General features: G+C 44.7%; 1 protein-coding gene across 1 annotated transcript; it reads right to left on the bottom strand.

The window, feature by feature from the left end:
- Positions 1-257: 257 nt before the first annotated feature.
- PLK2 (polo like kinase 2) lies at positions 258-10,214 on the bottom strand. Its single transcript, XM_061618390.1, has 14 exons — positions 9,838-10,214; positions 8,593-8,700; positions 8,277-8,393; positions 7,936-8,065; positions 7,558-7,645; positions 6,645-6,740; positions 5,349-5,547; positions 5,103-5,250; positions 4,266-4,363; positions 3,256-3,379; positions 2,615-2,855; positions 2,384-2,513; positions 2,179-2,289; positions 258-1,020 (listed from the first exon to the last, which is right to left on the bottom strand). The coding sequence occupies exons 1-14, from the start codon at positions 10,105-10,107 to the stop codon at positions 829-831; spliced, it is 2,052 nt and encodes a 683-aa protein (XP_061474374.1). The 5' UTR covers positions 10,108-10,214; the 3' UTR covers positions 258-828.
- Positions 10,215-22,848: the final 12,634 nt, after the last annotated feature.

Consider the following 22,848-nt stretch of genomic DNA (forward strand, 5'->3'; position numbering starts at 1 on the left):
GCCATGTCCACTGTGGTTTGTTTAAATTGTGCAAAGGATGGGCTGTTAACCAAGTAATTGTAACCTGCTGTAGGTACAAACTCCTATCTTTTTGTTAATCTTATAAACCACATTAATTCTGAGATGGAGCAGGCATCCATCAAAGACCAACTATTTTTTTCCAAAACCAAATATTGACCTTCCACCTCTTCTATTGCATGTACTAGTCAGAATTAAATCCAGAGCTCAAAGAAAAAGGCACATATTGAAACCATTGCTTCAGGTTTTCCCCACTCTTTATTGCCAACAAATGTATATTTAAAATCACGGTTCCAAAAAAAATGTATGTAATAAATACTTCACTTTGGGCTGTAATAAATAAAAAATATTAACAAGGAATGCACTTTGCCAGCCACAAGTGTGATCAGTTCTTGGAAGAAATAAGAAAAAAGGTATGGCCATAGTTCACAGTTAAGCAGCCAGAAGCTGCCCCTTATAGTTATTCCACAACAATTAGATCTCCCTCCCTCCCAATTCCTCAAGGGTTATTCACAGTTTAAGTCCTCCATCAGAACTGTTCGCTGCAGAGCTTCAAGTCGAACTCATATCTGTCAAAAGGGAGTGAGCCAAGGAAAACTACATTCCAAAATAATTCCTTGTCACACCATTAATCCAACAAAGAAGACCATAGGCTCCATGTCTGGTCCCAGCCCAGCACATAAAATGAGATATTTCTTCGTACCAGTCCCTACTCCTCGCTCATCCATCAACATGCTAGTTTTTTCCAACTGCCTCCGCTGTAGACTTCAGTGAGAGAAGTCCTTTTGGTTTTAGAAGAGTTCTTTTAATTTAATTACACCTTTGTAACAGCATATTCAATGCATATTCCATTCGATGCTTTAGCTCCAATGAACACCCAGACATCAAAAGAGTCGTCAAGCGAAACGTCGTAGATAACCTATCTTCATTGATATAGGTAAGCAGATATTCCTCGTTTTGATTGCAAATGATGATTTTTGTGTGATCATGGTAGAAATTCACCTGCCAAGGAATTAAGAGTTGCCGTTTAATGCATTTGTTTCAACCTTTCAATACACAGGCACATTTTGAAGCATGGTTTTCAGCCTTTGGCACTGCTCTACAAGTGTTTTAGCAGACAAGTTGCCATGCTGGGTCTAGCTAGGGGAGGATTGATTTACAGGGGTCTCTTCTTGATTAATTTTAATTCACATTTCCCACTTACCACATTCATGCGTGAAAGTAAACAAAAACCTTTGTTCATGCCCTAGAGAATTTTGCCTGCTTAAGAGACAAAAGATCTCTTTGGCCCTGTATGTTCAAGAGGATATTAAGCAAGATCACCTACTTTAAAACTAAGATTGCAATCCTTAATTTAAAGATGGCAACACATTTAATTTGGAAGCAAGTTCCATTGTAAAAAGTAGGATTTACTTCTGCATAGCACACACATACAGGATCAAGCAATGAAATATTTGAAAATATCCCTGTAAATGAAGTATTGCTTGTCTTTAGATGGCAAAGACATGTGTCCATAATTTGAGACCAAAAAACATTGCTGAGCTCAGGTCTTTGGAGGACATAGTAATACATGATCACCTTTATGGTTTCCCTGGAAGGTTCTGGTAATGTACAGGATGGCATCTATTAGACTAGGGATGACTAACATGTGGCCTTCCAGATATTGGGCTCCAACTGCCATCAGCCCAAACAAGCATGGCCAATAGTCAAAGATGATGGGAACTGTTGCCCAGCAACATCTGGAAGGCCACAGGTCAGCCACCCCTGTACTAGACCCCTAATGCGTATGACGACTTGCTACTCCAAGCCCAGTAAGGAGCCCACTATAATAAAATATGAAACTGAATCATCCACAACACTTGAAGAAAGCCATATCTGGATTTGTGTATGTTTCACTTTTGGCATTGGATCTGTGCAAGTGGTACGTTTTGCCCATCAAGCCACTGACTCATCTTTCATGTAGTCAATTAAATAAAGGCTTCCAAAGCCATTTATTCTAGTCGCCATCATTAACATGTTGCACCAAGCTCCTTATGGTGATAATGCTCAAGATCTACCGCCCACTGATTTCAATTAACAAGCCCCACCATGTTTTGAGCAAACTGTATCTGTGGGGATTTTTTTTTTGGGGGGGGGGGGAAGAAAATAAATTCTTCCTACCTGAAATGTGCCATCATTGAAGAGCATCATTAATGCCTTGTCCGATTTTAACCACTGCAAGAGGTAAAGCCTGGGTCTGCGGACATCCATAACACTGGGCAGATCTCCTCCCTGAAAAGGAGAACACATGCCTGAGTTAGAACAGTTTGTCACCACACAAGCCATTTACAGAAAGCTTCCAGGTCTGTTCATCCACACAACTTACATCCATGAGGTTCTCTTCCATATAGTGAGAGAAGTATTTCAGAACAGTCACTTGACTGATGAATTGTTCAGGAGCATCAGTAGCAGAAAACACTGAGCACTGACCAAGCTCTGCATAGTAATGGACTGTTCTGCAGGGGAACAACAAAAAACCAATAGGTTAAGTTCAAGCAGACAGACAGGGGAGAAAGTGTCAAGTGACAGCTTGGCTTTACATCAGCCAGCTACTTACTTTTTGTCTGGAAGAAGACTCATGTGAGCACCATTGTTGAAGAGAACACCCACAGTGTGGTCCGACAGCTGATAACCAAAGCCATATTTATTTGAGTAGTCCACCCATTTTGTGACCCACTGGAAGGAGGCAGTCAGCTGTTCTTTGGGAATATGATCTGATTCTGGCATGTTCTCCAGACATCCACGCAACACTCTAGCTACAGTATCAGCTACACTTCCCATCGTACTATCTTCAAGGCCTGGGGGTGGGGGAGAACAAAAGAGAGTATGTTACACAAGCCATGTACAGAGTTGTCAAAGAGACTATCTCCTCTATGTCATTTTCCGGCCTATCCTTTCAGATTATGCCCCTAAAAATGTTGCGGACATCTTTGCTACAGAATTAGAACCACTGATTCCTTTGAGAGAGGGGGAATGGTGGTTTATAAAAGGGGGCTAGGGGGATTCTCCACACCCCTATCAATTCTTGCCGTTCTTTGTGAGAAGGGAAGACATGGCAGTCCCATGACTTTTCAAGCAGATTTTGAATTTTTTCCATACCCAGCCAACTTGAAATGGACAACTTCCCAGCTTTAATGTTACATTCCTGTTTGAAGTATAGACTAAAAGCAAAACAAAACCAGTCTGCCTTGTACTTACATTCACTGCTGCTACTACAGCTCCCCAATGTCCCTCGAACTATCATTCGGATAGCATCCCCTATTTGTTTGGTCTCTGTTAGCATGCCAGGTTTGGCTATGGTAGTGCTGGGAGGTTGGATCTCCTGGAATAGAAGAGAACACCATGTTGTTGCCAAAGCAGGACCATCAATGACAGCTTCTTACACAAACCAAAAGCATGTTGCTGATTCAGTTTTGAGGGTGCCCCAGTGGCTATGTCTCACTAGCAAGAGGCCCATCAGTATGATGAGCAAGATATGTACAAAGGGAGGGCTTTTACTATTGCCAAGAATGATACAGTGTGTTTTATTGTGCATGCCGCACAAACTCCCTGTAAGTTCCCTTTCAGGGAAGGCAAGATCACCTAGCATCAGATGTTTATCTTTAACCCAAGAGTCTCCAAGGGAAATAATTCATTTTCCCCCTATGGTAATGAGCTTTGGTTTCCCTTCACTTGTTTATATGGGAGAGACCTCTGGGGAAGATTACAGACGTGTTCTTTTTGACAACTTGAACTATCAAGAATCAAAATTCCTCCTCGTTTCTTTGACTGCAAACTGGGTCCCATTTCTAAATCATGCTATAAGTGCCAGAATGTTGGGGAAATGACTTATAAAAATATGCTCCCAAACATTTCCTTTGATGCTGGGGGCTGCATACACAGCATTGCACACACTACTCAAGTTTTAAAACTAAAGGCTTATCTTGAATTTAGGCATTCTAAGGAAGAGGTGGGGCACCCAGCATCATCTCAAAGGATTACGCAGTATGGCGGCACACAGATGATAGATTATTTGTACTAATGAGTTCTGGAATCAAAGAGATCCTGAACATATGCCAAAGGTTGAGATATCCATGTCACAAGATTATGCCTACTCTGTCCAAGCACTCAAGGATTTTGTTAGCCACTCATTTTTAGCTGTGTTCAACAATACAGGCTACCCAGTCACAAAAGTCAACCAATTGCTCTACGGCAAATTCTGCACATACCTCCTCCAGTCTGTGTTTCAGAGGTTGCTGGGTTATTGATGTTTTTTTCAAGTCATGTCTAAGCTTGTATATTTCTTCATCTTCTTTAGCAAATCGGTCTGAAAGGGGGAAGATCACAGAAAATTTAGGGATTTTTTTTTTTTAACATCCAAGTATGCACTACTGCGTCTGGTACTCTAGACTTCCTGAGATTTCCCTCAACAGGACACGCAGTTTCTTCCTGCACTGTAGTTTCCTTTGTATGTGCTCGGCCTCACAGAGCGGAACAAAGCTATTATGCCAAAACATCACTAATAAGAGGAGCTGGCAGAACAGGAACTGCAGCAATAGCAAACTGGCTTAGAAGACCAACAGCGTTGTCTTAAGAACTTCAGTAGCTCCACATAAAAGCTTTAGCGGTGTATATACACAGCAGACCAAGCCTTGAGAAGTGGCAAGAGTTTAGCAGTAAAATATTTGCCATTGGCATATAGCAGGGATGGGCAGAAGATGGATTGAGAACTACTGGTAGAATCTCTGGGTGACTTTGGGGGGAGGGTAGATCAGCAAGAGTTTTTTTTACTCTCAATTGTCTAATGGCACCAACAAAAAATGGCTTCCCTCCCCCCCCCAAAAAAGAGGATGTTGAAACTGAGAAAATATGTATGTGTGTGTTGCACCCAATGGAACTTGGGGATTCTAGTATATAAAAAAAGTAGATCCCTCAATTCTGAAGTCTGCCATCCCCCTGGTATATAGCTAGAAAGAAAGCCAAGTATGCTCTTTATGATCTTGGTATGCAAGAAGATGAACACAGGTGTGCAGCAAGCAGCACCCAGGAATAAAACAGATACATACTGTGTGTGTCAAAATATCTTGCTTTTTCCTTCTTGCCACCAAAGAGAGCTGCAGCTGCCTTCTTGAAGAAATTCTTAGCCGGGCTTGACAAATTGAAGTCAGGAACTGTATGACAACAACTAGCTGGAAGCCTCTCTGGAGTGAAGCCCTGAGGAAACAAGATGTACAAAAAAAACCAGCTGTCAGCAGCCTGGTGGCTGGATTCCAAACAAAAGCAAACAAACCAAGAGCAAGAATGCTACAAACCAGCAAGAAGAAGTCATGCCGAACAATGTCATCTAAGCTGGGGCGATCTTCCGGGTTTTTCGACAACATGCTAGCAATCAAGTGCTTTGCCGGGGGCAACAGAGACGATGGTAAGGAATATCTTGCTTCCCTTATGCACCTGTAGGTTTCCTTTAGATTGGTTGTTTCAAATGGAGGCCTTCCCAGTAGCATTGTATACCTGTTGAAGAAAGGAAGAGAGTTCTCTTGTTATTTGAATTGTTGCCAATAATAAAAACACACAAACCCAAAGGAGTCATTTTAAGTAGTCTCTATCAATCAAGTTTTATTACAGGCAACAGACCATTCATTCATCAGATAAAAACAGATAATATTGTTACAACCTCATTTTAAAAAAGATAAATGGAATATATATAAATAGGTGAAATACTACTTTTAAAAAATTATAAAGGGCCGAACAACACACAGTTAGTTTGGAGAAACAATTATTAGTGACCAAATTATTTAACTTGGCTATTCATATTAGACCATTAAGTGGCCTCTAGCCATACACCCCCTCAGGCTGCTACCACTGGACTAGGTAAGTTGAGATGTCGCTTAAGTTTTTTTTTAAAAAAAAAACAAGTGACTGAACTGAGACTACAAGCCACAAATATGTGCAAGTCCCAAGAAAGGAAAGACTTGGTAACACGTGAAGATTCAGCATCTAGATGCCACAGGGATGTGAGGAGTCTATAGGAGGGTCTATAGCTCATTAGCGGAGCTAATAAGACTTTACATGCAGAAAATCTCCGGTTCCATCCATGGTATCCTTGAGAAGCCCTGCCAGTTGGGTACAACAGCGCCAGGCTGAACAGACCAAAGGTTTGACTCAGTCTTAAGGAGAGCTCCCACACAATCATGCAAGATCTCCCACAAGACTGCGGAAGATGAGTGTGCTTCATGCAATTTCCAGGGGTCAGAAGATGAGGCTTCGCAATATCCTGCAGCAGCTCTCGCCCCCATATGCAACTAGAACAAGCAAAGCTAATAACACAAACTAAGCAATTCTCTACTTAATGTGTGTAATTTCAAGTTGCAGGAATTCAACTTGGTACCAAGTTTGAATCGTAGAGAGTTGGGGGAGATCCTTGTAGGTTACCTAGTCCCACCTGCTGCTCAGTGCAGGAAGTCCAGAGCTAGAACATCCCCAGTAGGTGGCGATCCAACCTCTGCTTAAAAACCTCCAGCAAGCGAGAGCCCCACCCACCCCATCTAATGACATAGTTGCGGGTAGAACCAAATCACTATTACCAGCTCAATATGCTCAATACTCACATGACACAGCCCAAGGCCCATATGTCAGATTCACAGCCATGCCCTTGTTTGTTCAGAACTTCGGGGGAAAGGTAGTTTGGTGTGCCACAGATTGTTCTGAAAAAGACAATCCAAATGAGCAGCTGGCTAGCTATCAGTTCAACAACAGCCAAGACTGTCCAAAAAGTAACACGCCTGTAATGTGCTTTAGTGAAACAATTCAATCTAATCACAAGTCAGTACACTTTAAAGAGAGTATTAGTTTGGCCAAGAGGCTATAACTTTTTCTTGAATATTGAACAGGTTCCATATTAACCCTTTGCTATATGTGAACAGTCTCAAAACTATCCTTGGCTACAAGTGCACTCTCAGCGGCAGAGAGACAGGCCAGACTAAATAAGGTTAATACATGGATTGAGCAGGCTGGGTTTTTTTGTTCGTTTGACTATTCCTGCATAAGGCTCGTGACTCAGTGAAAAACTATCTGTTTTGCATGCAGAAGGTCCCAGGTTCAATCCTCGGCATCATCCAGTTAGGGCTAGATAACACGCTTGCCCCAAACCCTGGAGAGCCACTGCCAGTCAGTGCAGACAGTACTGAGCTAGATGAACATGCTGGTCCGAGCCTGCATAAGGCAGTTTCCTATGTTATGACAATTCACTGCTGGCTGCATAACTTTTCATTATCTTCCTCCAAATATGTACAGGCCTGGAAATAATTGGGATTGTTCAAAGGCAGCATAAACTGACCCACTAAACTATTACCCCAAAAGGTGTGTGTGTGGAGAGCATTGATCAGTTGTCAGATATCCTGGTTGACAGGCCAGCAGTTTAAACATCCAGCAGCATCTCTCACTGCTATGCATAACTAGGAGTTCAAAACCCGAGGCAGTTCTCCCCTATTTAGGTTACTGCCTTCCTTCTCAGGTCCTTACCTCCTCCTGTGTTCCAGCGGTTCAAGCCTTGCTGCTAACCCAAAGTCACCCATTTTCAATTCCATGGAATCATTAATGAAGAAATTACCTGCAGGCACAAGACAGAGGAAGAGGAAACCAGCTGAGTCCAAATCAATGTCATAACGTGTTAGACAAGTGCTGACTCGTGTCTAAAGAAAGCCAGCACATCACTAGACATTTTTTATGAATGCTTCACGCTATTACTCAAGCACTCCAAGACTCTGCTGCAAAATAAGCTGATCCTATCCATTAATCCCCATGAACTGAAGTTAAGGTCGCTGCAAGAGACAACTCCTCTTCCAATACGTTACAGGTCAGTATTAAAGCCCAGTGTCTTGGGAGAGGACATCAACTTACCTAGCTTCAGGTCTCGGTGCAAGATCTCTTGCTCGTGAAGGTATTTTAATCCAGACACAATCTGCCTGAGGTAGTATCGCACTTCTGGGGCTGTCAATACCTTCCTAGCTTTCAAGATGTGAGCCATAGACTGATGGGACAAAGAAAGGACACAGACATGAGGTCACTCAGCTGAAGCCACACATTAAGAGTAAGCATTATGTACAAAGCTGGGAGTTAATGCAAGGAATAAGGACTGCCTTGAGAAGCTATGGACGGTACCTCTTACACATTTAATAATTTTTACATTAGCTGCCGATTCCGTGTAAGTGAAAACCGGATTTCTCCCAATAGATGCTCACCCTTCGGCTGCAGTACTCCAAGAGAATGTAAATGTTCTCTTTGTCCTCAAAGTAGTGGTAGAACTGCACAATGTGCCTGTGATTAAGCATTCTGTGCAACTCAATCTCTTTATCAATCTGAAAAAGAACACACACACACACACACATATATATATATATGTATAAAGGGGGGGTTATCTTCAGCATTTAAGCCTGCACACCGTGGGAAGAGCCAGGGCTTACACGTGAGCAAGCCACTGCATAAAGGGAAGGGCCACCCAAGCACATAAAGGATTCCTGAAAGGCGTGTCACCAGAGCCAAAGCGCGAGCACACACCTTCTCCCTTTGATGAGGTTTGGCTACCCGGCTGTGAGGAATGATCTTTGCAGCATAGACTTTGCTCGTGGTCAGATCCGTCATCTCGTAGCACTTTGCAAAGCCACCCTGAAGAGACAAGGCAAAGCAGAAGAGCGTATTAGACACAACAACCATGCCCCCCCTCCTTTGAGGAGCCCAAATCAAGGAGAAAGATCACAACTAATAAGAAACGCAATTGCTGGAGGGGGTGGTGGCCTCAGAGTGCCACAATAAGTCCAAGCCATTCAGCAAGGATTGGGTGATAGTCTGTGGCCAAAGGATAAACAGTGTCATTCTCGATTCTGACCCTTGGCTAAGCAAATTAACACAGAGATGCTAAGGAATGTCACCAAGCCCTCTCACCCAGAAGTCAAAAATATGTAAAAAAGAGACTTAAGGACTAGCAGCATGAACCTGTAGCAAGATGACAAAACCTTCCACCATTGCAATACCCACCCCACTCACGCATAAAGCAAGTAATTCTCCTACACAGATCCTACTAGTTCTTGTGATAAATGCACACAATCTATTATATATTTTGCCACATGTACCCAGGACAAAAGGCATGACAATGAACCATTTTCTGCTACACGTACTTGAGAGAAAGGGAGAAAGCTAACAGACATTGGCACATTAGCTTTCCCGCCCCCTACATACAGTATTTTGTGTGGGAATGCTTCACATCTTTTGTTTAGCAGCCCTTTAAGACTGCCAGTTTATGCATATCCAAGCCTTCATCACCTACTTCGATAGGTGCCTGGAGCAATCCAGAGAGAATAAATATAAATGGTAAGGGGCTACAAATCAAATTAACAAAACACAAGAACTCAAGACAGCACGGCACAGCCTGATGACTGGAGCACTGAATATGAATGTCCTACTGTGAAGGAATTATATTTGGATTTTTGCAGAGATTGGAGGGGGGTGGCACCAGCAAAGGGGATACGGTGAAGAAAAAGAGAGAAGGTGAGAGGTCCTCATAGAGGAAAGGAAGCAGTGAGAGAATACAGGAGCGTGATCAGACCCAGAGGCTCGGATTGGGGCGTGGGAGAGCCTGTGTGCCAAAAATACCAACCCCCCTAAAAAGGGGGGGACCGATGATGAAGCTGGTAGACAATAATGGGAATCCCCCCCTCCATTTACAACCAACGATCCGCATCAGCAACAGATCCACATTATGACTCCCTAGAACAGCCACTGCCGCCGCCGCCGCCGGGCATTTACCTTTCCCAGCACCTTGCCGCGACAGTATCGCCTTCCCGTAGTGGGGTCGGTAATAATCCGAGAGATCTCGGTGGCCGAGTGTGGATGGTGGTGATGTTGCTCAGACGACGACGACTCCGCCGCCTTCTTCCTCCGCGACTCACCACTGAAGGTTTTGCCCTGCGCCTGCTCGCCCATCTTGCTGCTGCTACCACCGGTGCTATTACTGCTGCTGCTACTGCCGCCACCGGTACTGCCCGGCTGGTAAGCGATAGTCCTCAATAGATCCATAGCCTCGACGGACGGCCGGCCAGCTCTGCCCAATACCCAAGCCCCGCTCCAGCTTCCCGCCTATACCCCAGCGCCACACCTCCAACCGCTCGCTCTACCAGATGGCAAGCGCTTCGACGCCCTTTTATACCGCAGACTGACGCTCCGCCCGCGAACCTCGACGTCACAACGCTCCGCCTTCCAACCCGCCCTCCCGAATAGAACATCGATGCTGGCGTGCTACAGGTTGCCCGGCTAACCTGCGGAGGAGACCAGACGGAGCCGTGCTCTGCTCTGCACGCGGCAGAGACGCGCGTTAACCTGCGGTTGCAGACACGCGCTCGCCCGAGCCTCGGGAGAAGGCCTTGAACAACAATCGCAGCCTTCCCTAACGCCCCTTCCTGGGCAGCGCACGCTTACTTAGGAGTCAGCCACGCTGGAGACAGCGGGACTTGTTTCTGAGTAAACCCTCTAGCCTTGAACTTTGGTGGCTACTGCTCCAGAACACGACCCAGTCGCGCCATGGGCGGATCAACTCCGGTCGATTTGCATCTCAGCCTAGCAAATAAGGAACGAGGCAACCGCTGGATGGGGACGCTGTTACAGGCGCACCCCGCGAGACCTTGCTCATAGTGAGGAACGAAACAATGTCCTAGGTATGAGTGACGTTTCTGTAGGGGAGGGCTTACCCTGAGCACCTCTCCTCAGCTCTGGGGAGAAAAAATGCAAGGAAGCACATTAGTCCCCCTCCTACCCTTCCCCAGCTAAGTGGCCTCCAGCTGGTTTGGGCTAGGACTCCCATAGAAACACAAGAAGAGGCCTCAGTGCCAGATTTAGACTTGGTGAGGCCCTAAGCTATATAAAGCTTGGAGGCCCTTTGTTAAAAAATTACACCAGATATATATATATATATATCAGTACACAAAATTTTTTAAAAGCCCCTCCAAAAAATTCTGCAGATTGTGAGGCCCTAAGCTGTAGCTTGTTTATCTTATACCTAAATCTGGCACTGAGAGGCCTGCTGGGCGAGACCACACGCCCATCGAGTCCAGCATCCTGTTCTCCCAGTAGCCAGATGCCTGCAAGACCTGGGTGCAACAGCTGCTCTTGGCAGCAGAGCTGGGGCTGATGGGAGTTGCAGTCAAAACAGCTGGAGGGCACCAGGTTGGGGAAGACTGCCTTACCTATGCTCATTTACTTCAAGTGTGCTGAGCCAGGCCTGCTGTGTACTTGGCCTTCCTGCCCATTCTGCTGAATGGGACCCTGGAATTCTGCCCCTGGCAGCATCCTTGGCCTTAAGGGTATGCCATCTGTTCTCTCCAAAGATGTCTGCCCTTTCTACCAGTGAGGCAACTGATAAAATGGACACTTTTGCTTAAACTTTTAATGGGAGGGGCATGCAATGTCCCATGGATGAAGCAGACAGTGTGGATGTTAAGCCAGGAAAGGCCATGAAGGGAGACTAGTGTTTTGCTAAGATACGCTCTGCAGGCCAGATTCCACATGGATCCTGGATGTGCACTGAACGTGCCCTTCCTAACCCTAATGAAGGCTAACAGCTGCAATACCAAAGGATAAATCTCCAGGATTAGAGTCCCAGGTGCAGCAAGAGGAAGGAGATGTCCTTGTTTGCTTCCCTAATTTTCTGTCCATATGGCTTTCTAATGAACAGGCCATGCAGTGAACACATGCTAGTCTTAAGAGGCCCAAATTAACAAGGCTGAGCATTGCAACACTGATTGTGATTTGGGTTGCAGAGAGGAACAGAACAGTATCAGTCTCCTATGTTAATCAAGCCAAGGTCATTCAAGGACAAACCTAGCCTGGCCACTCTCCCAAACTAGCCATTGTCTCTCTCTTCTGTAACGAGAAGATGGTGGCAACAAGTTTGCTGCACCAAAAAGACAGTTTTTAAAAAATCAACAGAATATTTGTATTTCCCTTCAAGCATGAATATGGAGATGAGTGGGAGAAATGTCACACGCAAAGAGAGATGCATCCCTTCCCACTACCACACACCAAATGCCGCCCTTTCCTTAGAAAAGGTCATTCCTTGTTCATTACAATCAAACAACAGGTCACATTTCGGCGATTAACATCTCCCATGCAAAATCAGCCATCTCATTAGAACTCTGGATAATAAAATTGGATGTCAATTGGTTGTGGGGCTAAAACTGCAGAAGGGTGAAACAATAGGAGAGGGGGCAGCATGGCAACACAGCAGCAAATTGTGATGGCCTAATAGACACTGCGTGTACCAGAATCATGGTTTGCTCTCTCTGCCTTCTGTTTTCCTGACAGATCTGTTGGGCTCAGACTTGGCTGCAGAAACCAATCAGCAGGCTCTGAGCTTAAAGATCTAGCTGTTGCTAAGTGGGTTACCTGCTGTAGATCTGGGATGAAGCCGGCCCTTCTTTCAGCAGTGTGGAGTTTAAAGAAACCAGGAGTGACCTCTAGCGGCAAGTGCAATCAGCGCATGTGCTAGTCAGAGAAGCAACTGCCTGGGAAACACAGTGATACAATCTAATGGCCTGGCAAAGCCAACAAGCCAAATTACTGACTGTGCCGTGGTAATTGCTACTTATTTGCCCTTGATGTTGTTAGGATCTACATGTAAAAAAAGAAAGCCAAACCCTTGCCCTTGTTTCCTAGCCCTCAGACCTAAATTGGATGACTAGGTGCACAGAAGATTATTTTTTAATCATTTGTCCAAGCAGTGGGAAAACCCAGCTTGTGCACCTGAATTATGGCATTGCTCAATTAACAAATTACTCAAATTGGATAAGAGCTCTCACCTCTCATGGTGGCTTTCAGCATCCCAGTCTTGGCTGCTGTGTTGGTTAATAATGATGTGCCAGGGTACGTGTTGTGAGCACACATGTGAGCTGACATAATGAAAAAGAGCTGCTAGGAGTTGGGGACAAGGAGGCAATGGTTATGGGAGGGGAAAGGAAGAGGTAGAAGCTCAGGGTAGGACTGGAGAGTGTTAGGCTGCTTTCACACATGGGGCTTATTGCGTCAATTTTGTGGAGTAAAATGGTAGCGCTTCTGTCCTGATTTCTAAAATTCCCTTCATACTGTACTATCTGTTGCATTAAGAAACCATGGCTTTTTTGGCCGATACGCTGGCATTGTGCGCGAATGTCTTTCACACTGCTGCAATGAATGGCGTCTTGGTTTTGTCCTTCACCTGTTATACACATGCACACTGTAGTTCCCCCATAATTCACTGTGTGAGTTAGTGTCTGTACACGGTGGGGGTGGGTTCAGGGAAAAGGAGGAAGGGAAAGCTGCTACACCCACCTACACCAGAATACTGGTACAATTTTCATCAGGCAACAAACTATTGCTGTGCGCCTAAAGGGCAGGAGCAGAATCATTTATCACAGAAATGAGCACAAAACGTCCACTCGATTTCCAGACCTAGATTTTATGTCATGTGAAAGATCAAATAAAATGCACAAATTACCAGGTAAGAAGTTGCCAGAATAATAGAATAAAGTGCAGTGTGAAAGCCGCCTACATTCGGTCAAGCTCAAATGCCAGCTTAGAGATTGGATGGAATCCAACCAACTCATTCCGGAGTGGATTGGGAAGGGCACAGGGCATGTATGGGAGGAGAAGGGGGAAGTTCCATTACGGAAACAGAAATGCTTGCACTGATGGCACGCGTTAGCTGGATGTCAGTCATGAAGCACAGTGAGTGATCTTGAGCTCTCATGTTGCAGCTGGAACTGCTGGCCCCACCCATGGAGTTGCATCTTTGGGCTATCCCCACCCCCAACTTTCACATAGTCTGGAAAGGAAAACCCTGTGTGCAAGTAGCTGCTCTTACACAAGGTTTCCTTTACAGACAGACCTCCATGCTGAACACATGAAGGTCCAGGGCAGGGCTAGCCAAGGGACACAGTATTGGTAGGAGGCAGGGCCAGCACCATGGCCATGTTCCTGCTGCACCACAAGTGCTCTGCGCACAAGTAATGCATGCAGAGGGCTTATCTCTTCTTAGTCTAAACTGCTTCACTGCGTTGCAGTGATGCTGAAATGGGATGTGAACCAAATATGCCTCCTTGCACTTTCTGGAGATATAAATGCAGTAAAAATAAATAAACCAGAGAGGCTTGGCTGACCTAGCATGCCCTGTAAAATGACAATAATGTAGTAGAGACATAAACTGCATTCACATTTTCAGAGTTGGGCCATCATCTTCAAGCCAATAATGATCGGATTACTCATACCTTGGTCTCTGCGATGATGGCAACAGAGATGTGTCTGGCCATGCTTGCCAAATACATAGTGATCTCAGTAAGCTCTAGAAGGTGAACTACCAGAGTTGGCAGATCAAAAAGGTAACTGCAGTTGATCTAATCATGGGTCCAAGTCGAGTTCACTAGATGCAAGACTAAGATGAGGAACATTGAACTTACTGCTTATGTCCTCTGCTTCATGCAGATTAACCCCAAGACTTAAGAACATAAGAAGATACTGCTGGATCAGGCCACTAAAACAGACAGGGATGTACAGAGGTAACATGTTCATCTGTTCCAGCAGGCCATTCACCCATTGTGACTGCTTACAAGATCATCTGTGTTTCCTGTTAATGCCACCATGTGGGAAAAGCAAAAAGTACAACCAGAATGGAGAATGCTGAACATATGAAAACACAATTGCTCATACACCCCCCTGAAAGAAGACTTGAGACAAGGTGTATGGGGGAAAGGTTATATTTATTAAAATACAACAATTAGAAGATCTGCAAATAAGGCAATCCAATTAGTGCAGGCAAGTCAATCTAGGAGGCTGTCTTTGAGGGACACATCCCTCCATCTTTTGGGCATGCAACAAACTCATTGTTGATTCAACAATGGTTAGGAGCCAAGGGTTGAGATAAATTCATCCCTCCTTGCTAGGTGATCCCTGGGTGCCTGTCAGACATGCGCACCCTAACCCCGCTCTCCCAACATTCACCAAGGTGTGCACGCCAGGCACTAAGGGCACCCCAGAGTAATGAATCTATTCATTGGCGATCACACATGGCTGAGTAAGATTGTCTTCCAGGATAAGGTCTTTAACAGTGGGTCCATAAGTGACTGTGGAGGCCAATTCTGGATCCACACAGCCTCCCACAGTGAGGACATAGGTTTCCAGATGGAAGATGGTCATAATGAGGAATTGCTTGACGTGCCTTCCGCTTAGCTCGTTTGTCCCTTTCGCCCTGTACTCATGCTTCAAAGTCCATAGCACCTTTGATAATGGCCAACCTCCAATTGGGACGCTCATGGGCCAAGGCTTCCCAGTTCTCGATGCTTATGTTACATTTTTTTAGATTATCTTTGAGAACATCTTTAAACCTCTTTTGCTGTCCACCGATATTCTGTTTTCCATCCTTAAGTTGGGAGTAAAGTAGCTGCTTTGAAAGACGATGATCAGGCATGCTCCCATTAACTCACAAATGACTTAGAGTAGCTAATGAGGCCTTACTTTCAGTTACTGGATGTCAATCAAGCCAAACTGGACCAAATCAAAATACATTACTCTATAAGCAAATTAGACCAAATCATAATAAATTGCTCTTCAAACCAATTAGACCGAATCAAAATTAAATTGCTCTTCCAGCCAACTAGACCAAATCAGATAAATTGCTCTTCCTGCCACCAGATGAGAATAAATTGCTCCAGAGTGTGTAGGCAAAACAAAAAGTCCCATTGCAGATCGGGGCTCCCCAAAAAGATCCTACTCAGCCCCTAAAATAGCAACTAGTCGAGCCCATGCTACAGAGGGAGAGGCACAAAAGAAAGAGGAAGAGGAGGATGGGATCCAGCCCTAAATACCTGGCTGGCATCGCTCCTTCTGTTGGGCACTGCTGCCTTTGTATTCCCTGGGCCCACTCAAATCTAGTAAAGACAAAACATGTATAATTTTCTTCCAGGTAGGGGGTGTAGCAAACCCTGCCCTCACTATGGCAGGAATGGCATCCTTGTTTATCTAGTATTTTAAGACTGCCAATTCTAAACAAATCAGTAACAAGTCATATGTCCCAAAACATTCCAATAAGAAAGAAAGAAAGAAAGAAAGAAAGAAAGAAAGAAAGAAAGAAAGAAAAGGACTAAAATCGTGGGAAATTCAACCATTCTATACCCACATTGCATTTTGCTTGGCTGTATCTCAGCTTCATCATATAATAGCCCATTTGAAACAAATCAATAAAGGGAAAGTTAAAAATTGATAGTAAAAATTCATTGTGATTCTCCACAAGGCACAAGAAAAGCATCTACAGAGAGCCAATGTGGTGTAGTGGTTAGGGTGTTGGACTAGAATCTGGGAGACCAGGGTTTGAATCCCCACTGAGCCATGAAGCTCACTGGGTGACCTTGGGCCAGTCACCATCTCTCAGCCTAACCTGCCTCACAGGGTTGTTGTGGAGATTAAATGAGGAGGGAGAAGTCCATGTATGCCACCTTGAGGTCCTTGGAGAAAAGGTGGGATATAAGTGCAATAAGAGAAATACAGTAGGGCCCTGCTTTACGGCGCTTCGCTTTATGGCACTTCGCTAATGTGGCAGTCTCAGTTAGATGTAATTAGACTAAAGCCCCACTCATACGACGCTTGTTCCACTTTTACAGCGGTTTTCAGGTGTTGTGTGCCATTCTATTCAATGAGTTCCGCTTTTTGGCGGTTTTTGCTTTTTGGCAGGGGTCCAGAATGTAACCCGCCATATGAGTGGGGCCCTACTGTAAATAAAATAAATGCATCCCCTCATCTACTGGAACAGTTGAACTCCCAGTTAATTATATCCTTGTTTTCATACTTGTGCGATTTATATGCAGCTGTATCCAATGGTTCAATCTGTGATACAGTTAGGTAATTTTAGCTTCTGGTCTCATGGAAGCTCCTCTCTTTAGATGGTAAATATGTATTGCTTCCAAATAGATGAAGCCAGTCCTGCTTTGTTTGGGGGGCCTTCTGCTCATTCTGTCAAGTGGGGCCCTGGCTGTCTGCTCTAAGTCCTCCTGTGATGCCATAATGCTCCTGCAGTAACATTGAGTCTAGGATGGGCCTAAGACCAAACTGAGTCTAGGGATGGGCCTAAGACCAAATTCTGTCTGGTCTCAGCTCTGCTTCCATACAAATATTTTAGGAGGAATCTGCACAAATGCTAAACTATAATAATAACCACCCACCAAATGTCTTTATTTGTTTTGTTTTGTTTTTAAAACAACAACAGGTGGTCTGGACCACCTTTCAGCCTCCCATTTGTTTTAAAAAGTAATTGCAGCCGCCTATGAGTGACTAGGTTGCGTGCGTAGCACTGAAAACAAAGCAAGTCCCTATGGGAGTGATGGGTCTTGATGAGACACCGTCACTCTCAGGGGGAATTGTATATATTTGCCATATATTTTTTCCCATATTTTACAAACAATTCCCCCTGGGAGTGATACCAGCAACTGGTATTCAGAAGCATACTGTCCCCAACTGTGGAAATAGACACAGCCATCTTGGCTAGTAGCCATTGATAGCCTTATTCTCCATGCATTTGTCTAATCCTCTTTTAAAGTCAGGCAAGTTGGGGGCCATCACTGCCTCTTCTGGGAGTGAATTCCATAGTTTAACTATGCACTGTGCGCAGTTCTTTCTTTTGTGTACCATGTATCTTCCACTATTCAGCTTCACTGGATGTCCCTGAGTTCTAGTACTGAGAGAGAGAGAAACGTTTTAGGTCCCACAGTTATCGATGCACATTAGAATCCCCACTTCCCTCATGAGCATACTGCCCTGGTTGTGGATACAATAAGTTGGTTAAAACCTATTAAGGTGCAGCTTATCCATGTTAAAGTGATATTGAGCATGTGCCCCAGTGTTCTGTCCCCACTCTCATTTGATTTTGGCACCAAAGTTTCTGATCACTTTTTCTGTGTTTGTTCTGTTCCTTTGCTTATGAGGCTTCTGTAATCAGTTCACAGTACAAAGCTGTTGTGGAAGTCGACACAGCAACAGCCAGTTCTCTCTCTCTCTCTCTCCCTCCCTCCCTCCCTCCCTCCCTCCCTCCCTCCCTCTCTCTCTCTCTGAGCACATGGTTTGGAACTATCCTAGAGTTGGACTGACATTTCTCAGAAAGAAAAAAAGAATTTTCTGACACCTTTTCTGAAAAGCATCTTTTTCAAGCTCTTCTAGAACTGTTGGGAGGATTCTGGTTTCCTCACTCCCACAGAATAATTTAGCAAAATAGCACCCCCCAATGTCACCAACCCAACATAAATGGGGGGAGAATTTTGGGTGCAACTGGATCCAGTTTTAATATTTTTAAAAAATGTTTATTTTAATCTTGTTGAAGAAAGCAATAGGCTTAACTCCTACTGCTTCCTTTATGTGCCAGTATAAACTAGACAGAGTTTATTTCAGCCTTGAATGAGTAGAAATTTATCAGAAGAGCATATTCTGGGGATTTTCTTTTTTGCTCCCATTATTGGAGTATTTCCCCAAAATGTTGGAGAATTCACACACACGCATGCACGTGCACGCGAGAATAGTCATGGAAATTGTCTTTGGTCTGTCTCCTGCACATAGAGTGGAGAATTTTGGGAGACCATTTTCACTGAACCCCGTTTTGCTTTTAGTTAGGCATAAACTTCCTGTACATATTTTGCTAACCACTGCTTTAAACAGTGGCATTTTATTAAAATTGTGTTTTATAGTTCTATGTTTTTATATAAGCTGCCTTGGGAGGGCTTTTTGTCATGAAAAGAGTCCTACAAATATTTCAAATAGATAAATACACATTCCTAGTTTATTCAGAAGTTTATTTTAATACATTCACCAATAAACTGTGTTATGGCTCCCTCTGGTGGAAAATTCACATTAAGATGTCTCTTCAGTGGGCATTATGGTACCTAAAATAAACATTTGTATCATGTTCAATTTCGTTTTTAGAAACTTCAAGTGCATGAAGTTTTGAAATGACTTTATGCACTTTTGAAATTCTTGTGTATATAAAATATTCCTGAACATATTGCAATTTTCTTCTCAAAAAGACAGAAACAGTTACACTTCATTATTTATTTTTATGTATTATTACATTTATATCCCTTCTTTCCTCCAAGGAACACTTTTCATTGTGCAGTGAATTTTACAATCTGCATGTTGGTGATAACTGATATAACTTACTCAAGTCTGAGCTCCTTCACACATTCCAGGTATATGAATGTACACCATATGAGTTTGTAACTTGTGAGGGAAAACATGCCTTTTATTCACTATGCATACAAACCATGAGGCTTAGCTGCACTAAAAGGACCAGGAAGGATAAAAGCTGCTATGATCCTCCCCATGAACTGGTACATTTATGTATTTCGGCTAAGCCATAGTTTGGCTTAGCATTACATATGACCAAGGCCTCTTGCCATATAAGTTTTGTAGAAGTTGGCAGTATAGGATGCAATTTCACCTAAAGAAATATGTGACATGACTCAGGTTCGTAATTCATGATGCCACAAGTTGGCACATCATTGGGTGCTTTTTTGCTGTTGCAAAAACAACAGAGAGCCTAGTGGCATCTTGAAGACTTACAAATTTATTATGGCATAAACATTCATGGACTAGGGTCTACCTGATCAGATGCTACTGTAATCCTCAGTTGGCAAGTATATATACAGGTGGCTCTAAGCAGGAAAGCTAATGGGTTTAAATGAGATAGAAACAGTAATTTTATCTCTTAGAGTGTACTTATTTATTTATTAAATTTATATCCTGCCTTTCCTCCCAGAAGGAGTCCAGGGCAGCAAACAAAAACACTAAAAGCACATTAAAACAAAACATTAAAACATTGCTTGCTTGCTATCCCGCCCTTCCTTCCAGCAGGAGTCCAGGGTGGCACATTTTAAAAGCAACTTTAAAAACAACAGAGAGTCAGTGTGGCATAGTGGTTAAGGTGTTGGACTATGACCTGGGAGACCACAGTTCGAATCCCCACACAGCCATGAAACTCAGTGGGTGACCTTGGGCCAGTCACTGCCTCTCAGCCTCATGAAAACCCTATTCATAGAGTCGCCATAAGTCGGAATCGACTTGAAGGCAGTACATTTACACTTTTTAAAAACAACTTATAGTAAAAAGCATTCCCAACACAGATGCAGACTGGAATAAGGTCTCTACTTAAAAGGCTTGTTGAAAGAGGAAGGTCTTCAGTAGGCTCTGAAAAGATAACAGAGATGGCACCTATGTAATATTTAAGGCAATTCCAGTGTCAGTGCCACAGCACTAAAGTTCCGCTTCCTTTGTTATGCTGAGTGGACTTCCTGATAAGATGGTATCTGCAGGATGCCCTCACCTGCAGAGCACAGTGATAAATTGGATATATATAAGGGGTAAGACCATATTTCAGGTTACTTGGCAAAGTAGAATTGAGAATTAACCTGCCCAACTTCCCCTCAAACACACTAGCTGAATAAAAGCAACAGAGACAGTCTTCTTTAGTAAAAAGTATTTAAAATGTTTACTCATGACCTTTCATATGTTCAGGAAACATAGGCTTTAGCTTGGAGAGAAAAGATAGAAGTTGGTAGTAGATTTTAGTCCATGATGGGGATGTTCCTGTAGAGAAGCCTCCTGAGGCTTCTCTCTCCTGTGCCTTAATGGAGGATATGCAAGAAAGAATAACAGCTCTTAACAAAGAAGAGGAAGAGAAGAGGGGATAAGAAGAGGAAGAGAAGAGGGGAAGCAGATAGGGATAGAGGCATGTGCAAGCCGGAGAGGGAGGTGGGGGGCCAAGTTATAGGAAGTGTGGGCGGCAGGCGCTGGAAGGGTGCTGCTAGCAGACCATGCCGGAATAGGGGAACACGGGACAGATGCATTATATCTATCCCATATTCCGGGTCTGCTCAGAACCAGACGGAAACTGGGGGACGCAAGGTTCCTACCGACCTTCGACTGCTGTTATGTAATGCCAGGTCTGTGGCTCAGAAAACCTCGCTCATCCATGATATGATCTTGGATGGGCGCGCAGACCTGGCATGTATTACGGAGACTTGGCTGGACGAAGCCTCTGCTCCAATTCTTGAGGCCATGTGTCCGCCAGGTTTCCGTTATGCACAGCAGCCGAGGGTGGGAAGGCGGGGAGGGGGTGTGGCAGTCATCTATCGAGAGTCCTTGGTTTTTGCCAGACCTCCCCTCCATAGGACTCAAATTGTTGATTGCATGTACTGGAGGTTGGGCCCGAAGGGCAGTTTAGGGATCTTGCTGGTGTACCGCCCACCCCGCTGCACGGCAGATTCCCTGGCCGAGGTGCTAGAAGTGGTCTCGGCTGTACGGGCATTGTCCCCAGAGCTGGTAGTGCTGGGTGACTTTAACGTGCATGCCGAGGCCGCTCTCATAGGAGCCCCTCGGGATTTCCTGGAAACCATGGCTTCCTGGGAACTGTACCTAAGTAATACTGGGCCCACCCATGTAGCCGATCATGCTCTCGACCTAGTATTTGTCCTGGGAGAGGAGAGAAGTGGTCTGAAGTTGGGAGTGATTCATGCCACTCCTGTGTCATGGTCAGACCACTACCTGGTAAATATGGACTTCTCGTTGCCATGCCCCCTCCGCAGGGGTGAAGGACCTACTAAAATGGTCCGCCCCAGACGCCTGATGGATCCGGATGGATTCCTGACTGCGCTTGGGGAATTGGAACCTGCTGAAGGTCGCCCGGTCGAAACCCTGGTGAAGGAGTGGAATGTGGGGATCACCAGGGCATTAGACCAGGTGACTCCGAAACGTCCTCTCCCCCTGAATAGAACTCAGCTAGCTCCATGGTATACACCGCGGTTGCGTAGCTTGAGACAGGAGGTGAGACGACTAGAGCGCCGGTGGCGGAAATCCCGCTCCGAAGATGTCCGGACACAGGTTAGAGCAGCAGTAGCTGCCTACCAAGTGGCAATAAAGGTAGGAAAGAAGACTTTCTTTGCTGCCTCTATTGCGTCTGCGGAGTGTTGTCCCAGGAGGCTGTTCCAGGTGGTCCGAAGCCTGGTCGGTCCAGTTGCTCAGGAACCCTTGGAACAGTCAAAGGCCTCCTGTGACCTATTAGCAAAACACTTCGCTGATAAAATCGAACACTTACGGAGCTCGATCCTGCGCGCCGTGGACACAGTCAATGAACCAGAGTTGGCCAGTTGCAAGCCGGTAAATTGGGATCGGTTTCGGCTTCTCCGTTCTGAGGAAGTGGACATGGTGCTTTCATCTGTGAAGCCAACCACTTGTCTTGCTGATCCTTGCCCTTCGTGGCTCCTTGTGAGCTGCAGAGAGAAATTGGGCGAGGGGATCAAAGCGGTGGTAAACGCATCCTTGAAAGAGGGTGTGATGCCATCATCCTTCAAGGAGGCAATTGTAAAGCCCATCTTAAAGAAGCCCTCCTTGGATCCCCAAGTGTTAGATAACTTCCGCCCAATTTCGAATCTACCATTTCTGGGCAAGGTCATTGAGCGAGTGGTGGCCAACCAGTTGTCAGCACACTTGGATGAAACGGATTATTTGGATCCATACCAATCGGGTTTCAGGACTGGTCACGGAACTGAAACAGCCTTGGTCGCTCTGGTTGATGATTTGAGGAGGGCATTAGATAGGGGAGAATCCACCTTTCTTGTCCTCCTCGATCTCTCAGCGGCTTTTGATACTGTCGACCACAGTATCCTTCTGCTTCGCCTGGAGGGATTGGGAATTGGAGGCACTGTATTACAGTGGTTCCATTCCTTTCTCTCCGACAGGTACCAACAGGTAGCATTGGGGGAG

The sequence above is a fragment of the Rhineura floridana genome, chromosome 1 (assembly GCF_030035675.1).
Source record: "Rhineura floridana isolate rRhiFlo1 chromosome 1, rRhiFlo1.hap2, whole genome shotgun sequence".
Taxonomy (NCBI): Eukaryota; Metazoa; Chordata; class Lepidosauria; order Squamata; family Rhineuridae; genus Rhineura; species Rhineura floridana.